Source organism: Gymnoscopelus braueri (genome assembly GCF_963280865.1).
Source record: "Gymnoscopelus braueri genome assembly, chromosome: 13".
NCBI lineage: Eukaryota > Metazoa > Chordata > Actinopteri > Myctophiformes > Myctophidae > Gymnoscopelus > Gymnoscopelus braueri.
This window is the reverse complement of record NC_137615.1, coordinates 2,196,109-2,204,328: the sequence shown is the minus strand read 5'-3', so window position 1 is coordinate 2,204,328 and position 8,220 is coordinate 2,196,109. Positions and strand designations below refer to the sequence as shown.

At 40.9% G+C, this 8,220-nt stretch overlaps 1 protein-coding gene across 1 annotated transcript in view; it reads right to left on the bottom strand.

Moving 5' to 3' along the window:
• Nucleotides 1-5,068: 5,068 nt before the first annotated feature.
• The window catches only part of hoxb7a (homeobox B7a), a gene marked incomplete at its 5' end in the record, with an annotated part of 15,451 nt that continues 12,299 nt past the window's right edge, over nt 5,069-8,220 (bottom strand). The window contains one exon of the mRNA XM_080447076.1: nt 5,069-6,201. Within this exon, the coding sequence (XP_080303202.1) occupies nt 5,915-6,201 (287 nt within the window). The 3' untranslated portion in view covers nt 5,069-5,914. The remainder of the gene's footprint in view (nt 6,202-8,220) is intronic.

Here is an 8,220-nt window from a genome sequence, read left to right as displayed (position 1 = left end):
AATAGCCTATATCCTCATTGTTGAACTCTTTAACACTGTTAAAATACTCTCAGTGTTAAAGTTCCACTAATTCTTTGTGGGTTTGTAGAGGGCAAATGGTTTACAATTTAAAATGTCTGCCTTTAGCAGACGCTCTTCAGCAGAGCGGCTTAAGTGCGTGCAAGTACAATGTAGAGCCTCAAAATGAAAGTAGGATGCCATCGCAGGTAAACAAAGCAACGTGCTATCTGAAGAAATGGTGCTATCAGCTACTTCCTCCTGGGTTCACAGGTTACGCTCAATGTTATTGGCTCAGATTTCAGGTAAAATCAAGACAAAGCATCTCGTCGCCGCTTTTAACTCGCCGTAATCAGAGACCGGAGATTTGAAATAAGTAGGAATTAACCAGGAGACAGTCTGTTGGTGCTGTGTGTCAGGGAGACATATGATGTCCACTCAGTGTGTGTGTGTGTGTGTGTGTGTGTGTGTGTGTGTGTGTGTGTGTGTGTGTGTGTGTGTGTGTGTGTGTGTGTGTGTGTGTGTGTGTGTGTGTGTGTGTGTGTGTGTGTGCCCGCTCTTCAACATCCAAAGTGCCTTCAGCCCTTTGGTGAATGTGAGCTCAGGGATGAGGGTTTGAAATCCTTACTGTGGCCTCAGGGGTCATCAACGACGTGTTTATACATGAGCAAGGCATGTCCGTGGCAGGGTTTTTTTTTTTAAAGTTAATTTAATGTACATGAAAGCATTTACTTTACTGATAAGACTCTATTATTGAAATCCCAAACATGGATTGATGCATGTATACAGTCAGCTTACAGTGAATAGATTTTCTTCAGAATAGGCAGGACATTGGTTTAATTAATGCAGAAATACAGTCATTTTAAAATGTGCAGCACATTGACAGACACTATGGAACATTAGGAGCACTAGTGTATGTGTATATGTTTGTGTTTCCAGTACTCAAATGTTTTACTTACTTTTACTAAGTATCAATACTGCAATGTAGAAATACTCTGTTACAAGTAAAAGTCCGGAATTCAGAATTTGCCAAAATGCATATTTTCCTATGCATATTTTCCTACGCATTTGGGGGGTTTGGGGCCCCCGAAAACCCCCCAAATGGTTTTGGGCCCCCCAAAAAAAAAATCCGCCCCCGCCCCCCCAGCATTTATTAATGCCCCCCCCAGTTAATAATTTCTGTATCCGGCCCTGACCCTAACCCTAATGAACCACATGGACCCTAACCCTAACCCTAATGAACCACATGGACCCTGGTGTCTTTTTATTTGGGTGAACATTCTGTGAAAACATGGTGTCTACATGATGGCCTTATTGTTCAGCAAAGAGATTTAATGTAGAGCGAAAAAGAAGTAGGTGTCTAATGGAGCCCTGAGGGACCCCAGTCAACTGATTATATTGTTGCTGTAGAAACCTTGTATCTCTTTTTTTGGGGGGTAAATGTATGCCCTAGTTTAGCATACAGTGTCACACAAAAGTAGCAAAAACAGACGATCTATTTTGAGCTTGTAGATCTGCAATTTTTTGTCGTTTTTGAATGTGGTTTCATGTGGTTCATTCAATGCATTGGTTTTGTCATATATGAGGTTTCAACCCCAGCATGGATAATATAGGTTTGATTTTTTTCTCCAATAGTCTTAAATATTACAATCATATGAAAAACAAAACTACCTTTTAATACAAAAAGGTTTATGTGTTAGTTACAAATCATATAGCATAACATTGTTTTAAAACACTGAATGTATTTCAGTTAACATCTATAAGATACAACTAAACCACACAAACTAATCATTATCAAGTCAATGTCAACTGAACTCATTTGCAGCGGTGTAAAGTACATTTACTCAAGTAGGGGAGAGTGGGGTCCAACGACGCACCCTTTTCTATTTCCCTCCCTGCACAGAGATTACTTAATTTCATGTAACCATACTTTTTTGTGAACAAGAGACACTTGTCCTCTCCCATTACCCGCAGTCCGTTTTAATTTTAGTGAAACGAGTCGAACGCAATCGGTAAGTAAAGTGACGTTGCGCTACTCTCCGCACACGGCCGCCAGTCGGGACGAACGGTGCATACACGGGGGTCGGACGGCGCGGTCGGATGAAATGTCCTATAACAAGTACAAACGTTACATTTCTGGCATCTAACTCTCATTGATGCTTCAGTAGAACCCTACGAGCAAATGACCATGCTGATAGTCAAATAAATGTATCATGTTAATGTCCCCTCTGTCTGTTTCCTCAACTTTGTGTTTTACACATGCACCGTTCGTCCCTCCCTGTCCGTAATGCATCGAGTGGCTTAATGCGCCGTTCGTCCCTCCCTGCCCTCCCCGGATGTTTTGCTAGCTAGCACAAAAGCTAATGAATATTTTTCAATGGAACCTTCACTGAGAGTTAGCCCACAGATTAGCCTAACAGACAAAATCCATTTACAATCGGCACCAAATAAACACAGCAGTACAAATGGAAAACACTCAAATAGGGTATTTTTTACGTGTGAATTTTAAGTGTAGCATGAAAAAAGGTCCGTGTTGCAACCGTCCCTGCGCGTCGTTCGTCCCGGTTCTACCCTACTCTACTTAAGAAAAAGTTTGAGGTATTTTTACTTTACTGGAGAATTTCACATTTTCAGTACTTTTAAACCACTACAATAATTTTAAAACTCAAGTTACTTTGTAGATTTTGATTATTATTAGAAAACATGTATTAGCCCTATATACTTTTTGGCCATTTGAAAATAGCAGATCTACAAGCTCACAATGCGTCGCCATGTGACCCATTGTGAGCTTGTAGATCTGCTATTTTCAAATGATTTATATTTGAAAACTTTTGAAATGGGACATTATGCAGAATGATTACTTTCTACTTTTGATTCTTTAAGTACATTTTGATACCAATACCCTTGTACTTTTACTCAAGTAAATGTTGAATGCCGGACTTTTACTTGTAATTTCTACATTGCAGTATTGATCCTTTTACTTAAGTAAAAATTTGAGTACTTTTTCACTGGTCATTTGCCTCTTTAGCTTATTGTACTACTATTTTGTGTGTGTGTGTGTGTGTGTGTGTGTGTGTGTGTGTGTGTGTGTGTGTGTGTGTGTGTGTGTGTGTGTGTGTGTGTGTGTGTGTGTGTGTGTGTGTGTGTGTGTGTGTGTTGAAACCTAAACCACCTTCGCTACCTGGTCACTCCGGGGACAAAGGTCACTGCGGACATGCCCACTTTGTTTGGCTGAAGAGTGTGTGTGTGTGTGTGTATGTGTGTGTGTGTGTGTGTGTGTGTGTGTGTGTGTGTGTGTGACTGGCTGGAGGACAGGTCAACTTTCTCTCTCTCTCGGTCATCAATTAGGTCAGCCTGGAGGCGCGTGCGCCTGCTCAGAGCTGTCACTCGCCCTCCGGGGCCCGCCGCCGCTGCGCGTGCACGTTGACACCACGGACCGCATGGCGGTCTGGTCTGGCCTCGTGCGCGCGCATGCAGCAGGCCTTCTCGCGTGGTGTTTCATACCTCAGCTTTACGACTCCTTTTACTATGTTTAACGGCTGTAGCTGTGTGCGTGGGTGGTGCGCGTTTGCGCGCGTGCGTACGTGCGTACCAGGGCCAAATGTTACCCATGGAGACCATGCAGTGAAATAAGTTTTCCCTTGAAGTCAATGGAAGAAAGTAACTAAGTACATTTACTTAGGTACTGTACTTAAGTACAATTTTGAGGATTGTTTTACTGGAGTATTTCCAATTTTCGATATTTTTACACTAACATCTCAGAGGCAAATATTATTACGTCACTACAATGAAAACTCAGTTGCTAGTTACTTTTGCAGATTTATATTATTATTACAAAACATACATTATTACCCACACTTCAGCCCTATACACAGTTTGACCATTTGAAAATAGCCGATCTACAAGCTCACAATATGCGATGCATTGTGTAGATCTGCTATTTTCATTTTTCATTGTATACATTTTATACATTTGTAAGCTTGTGAAATGGGAATGGGACCTTCTGCATAATGAGGACTTTCTATTCTTTTGGTACTTTAAGTACATTTTGATACCAATACTTTTGTACTTTTCTTACTAACAGAGTATTTCTACATTGCAGTATTGATACTTTTACTTAAGTACAAAACGTGAGTACTTCTCCCACCACTGCTTGAAGGTGAATGTATTTGTTTATACGGACGCCTGTTCGTGTAATTATTCAGTGTGAATCATCTCCATGGTGACAGTGAATTATGGTCATATTTCTGCATGAAGGAACCACCCAGCACGCGCCTACACGCCCATAAATCCCATTTCATCATGAGTACGTTAGCCGTGCCGTGCACGGAGGCGCGTGCGTGCGTGTGTGAACAGAAAACTCTTTGGCACACCGTGCGTCACTTTTTTCTTCTCCAACATTCTTTAGTTGGATTTGTTTTTATTTATTATTATTGGAACATTTCAATAAGTAGAGAGATAGGTAGATTCCTGGACAAGAAGAAAAATAATAAAATTACAAATACAAATACACAAATAAACAACGTATAAAAAAATCCATAAAATATATATAACCTATAAACTTTTCCCCCGAGACAGTTTCTTTCTAGGTAGTTTGTTGAATAACTTCAGTGGGTGCCCCCCCCCCCACCAGCTTAATTTATGCTCCATGGTACAATGGTGTCGCTTGTCGACAAGAATAGATCTGCATGAATGCCAACACGTTGTCAGCTTGTAGATCTGTTCCAAGTATATGAATTAAGCTTTAATTTAATATACAACTGAAGAAAAAAAAAGACTGTTGACTCTGGCACCGTATGGAGGCCACACACACACACACACACACACACACACACACACACACACACACACACACACACACACACACACACACACACACACACACACACACACACACACACACACACACACACACACACACACACACACAGTAAAATCCTCACTGTTGATTTATTAACTCTGAGAGTGTACACATGGAACCAAATGGACCCGTACGGGTCCATTTGGTTCCATGTGTACACTCTCAGAGTTACAAATATACTCAGGAGTTTACTGCACGTGCACGCGCGTTGCAAAAGAAATACAATAAATTCACCGAACAAGGAGAGGCTTACTTCTATACAGTTTAAATATGAACACGGATAATGATAATAATAACAGTAATAATATAATAATAACATACATTATAGGTAGTTTCACTGTGTCCTGATGTTTTTATTTATTTATTTAAGTTAAAACCACGACACATAATCAACACTGTATCCGCGGGTCAAACCCTTTCCATGTCTTCCAAAACAATAACCATAAGAACAATTAACAACAACAACAGAGATATTTAACAACAAATAAAATATAACATAAGTGATATCTTTGTTTGGAATGAATGCTACAACACAAAGTTCTACAATAAAAACAAAGTTGCCACTGTCTGGTTTATCAACGTATAGATTATTATTCTATAAGTTCTACAGAATGATGTCATGTGAAATTAATTCATGATTTTCTTTTCCACATCGCAGTTTATTATTTCAGTTTCTCCTGTCTGTCTGTCTGTCTGTCTGTCTGTCTGTCTGTCTGTCTGTCTGTCTGTCTGTCTGTCTGTCTGTCTGTCTGTCTGTCCGTCCGTTACACGTGCGTGGAGTGTTTTTTAAGTGTCTCACGCGCACACAGCATCACGCGCACCAAGGTTTCAATGATTTTGATGAGTTTTTCATGTGTTTTAATGTAGCTGAATGCTGTGACGTCACGCTCCTATAGTTTCTTGTGACGTTTTATCGTCGCTCGAAGACAAAATTCAAAAAGAAACATTTTGAAAACGGCCTCTTCTTCTTCTCGTCCCTTTTTTCCTCCATCTTTGTTTTGTCTGTCTGTCTTTTTATGCAGTTTATTTCTCTCTCTCTCTCTCTCTTTCTTTCTTTCATTCTGACGTCTTCTCCTCCTCTTCGCCTCCGCCGTTCGTTCCGTTGGACGAAGAGGAGGAGGAGGAGGAGGAGGTGGTCATCAGTTTGTTCTCCTTCTTCCATTTCATCCTCCGGTTCTGGAACCAGATCTTGATCTGTCGCTCCGTGAGGCAGAGCGCGTGCGCGATCTCTATCCTGCGCCGGCGCGTGAGGTACCGGTTGAAATGGAACTCCTTCTCCAGCTCCAGAGTCTGGTACCTGGTGTAGGTCTGCCGCCCGCGACGACCCGGAGAGCCGAAGGTCCCTGTGTGTGTGAGGGGGGGGGGGGGGGGGAACATGGTCAAACATTAACCAGATGAACGACAGAAATACTTATGTATGGTATGTCTGGTAGAGAGACACAGAGAGAGAGAGAAGAGAGAGAGAGAGTGAGCTTACAAGTTATCCTGCTCATACATGTAAGTCTTATATACAGAACTATTTCTAACTATGAATGCACGTTGTTTGTGGTTCAGTTAAGCTGTTGATTCCTAAGTGTCATAGTGACACAGTTCTCTGTTTGTTGACACATTTCCTCATCTCCCCCTAATTGTCAAATTGTCTTATTTCACACTTTGTTTGGCAAACGTAAACATGTTCCACCCCCCATGGCAATAAAACCACTTTGATTTGAAAAGAGAGAGAGAGAGAGAGAGAGAGAGAGAGAGAGAGAGAGAGAGAGAGAGAGAGAGAGAGAGAGATCAAGTCTAATCCCTCATATAGTGTTAACTACAAATGGATAATGTAAATTAACATTTTACTGCGTGAAGAACCTGAATCCTTTATGATTTGTTTTTTTATTGGACCCATTACCATCTCTAGTTACTGGTTCTGTGGAAGTGTGCGTGCGTGCGTGCGTGTATGGTGACATCCAGTATAGCCACTAGCCACCACACGCACGTGTGTTTACGTCTAATAGTGCTCACAAACACATTAATAATACACATTCACTACAATGTACACACTGCCCTACAAAGTCAAAGAGCACTATAAGTATATATGCAAATAATTAAACTGATTAAAAAAATTGTTTCAACTGGCCAGCCAAACAGGTTGAATAGGTGATATTTGCACTAATTGGGTCTAAATGTATTCATGAGGTAATTGTTAATCCCCCTGAGACAAATAAATAACTCACGTCGACCAGAAACGCGCTGCCACAGATGTATGTCAGTAACAGTTTAGCTACAATAAGTATGTGTATTAAAAACCACAGTGTTGTTGTTTATTTATGATTTGAACAAACATGCCCTTCATCACGTTGGTGTTCCCTTAGTTATTACACAGCAGCGCTTTATGCCCGAGATGTGATGCAATATGAAGTTTTAATTATGTCTCCGTCAGAGGGCTCGTTCAGTGGTGGAGCCGCGTTGTGGACGCAAAGCGATATATTAATAATGGCCTAATGATAATTTGGAGGATGTTTCGCCTCTTTAGATGTGTGTGTAACAGTTATAAGCTCAGCTTCTTTTTTTTACTCATGCTGTACTTATTTAAGTACAATTTTGAGTATTTGTATTTCCAATTTTCTATACTTTTACTTCTACTCCACTATCATCTCAGAGGCAAATATTATACTTTTATTCCACTACTATTTTATGAAAACTTTAGTTACTTTGTAGATTTAGATTATTATTACAAAACATACATTACCCACACTTCAGCCCCATATATACATTTTGGGCCATTTGAAAATAGCCGATCTACAAGCTCACAATGCGTCGCATTGCGACGCATTGTGAGCTTGTAGATCTGCTATTTACTTATGATGGGGGTCATAGTAAAATGCCTCTTTTGAGCTTCATAAATGATATTTCACCCTCTCTCTCTCTCTCTCTGTCTGCCTGTCTGGCACATTCACTCATTTGTCTGATAATCAATCCTATTATCAGTGACTTAAGGCTGTGGTCGCGTGCTGTCGCTCCTTAAGAGCCGGGCTGGTAATAGATGTAAAAACAGAACCTGGATCACAGACATGAGGCACTTTAGAGCCGCTATACATCAGCTCAGCAGCTCCATTAGGTTCCTCTGGTCTCAAACCATTAGGTCCTGGTTTCAGGATCCGGATCCTCTCTCTCTCTCTCTCTCTCTCTCTCTCTCTCTCTCTCTCTCTCTCTCTCTCTCTCTCTCTCTCTCTCTCTCTCTCTCTCTCTCTCTCTCTCTCTCTCTGCTTCTACATGTGGAATTCCACCCTGTGATTTATTCATGCCTCGGCTCGCTCTCTTGTTGTTGTATAGGGTGTATTATACGCTTTGTGTTGTGTTGTGTCCAAAAAGGACTTGCT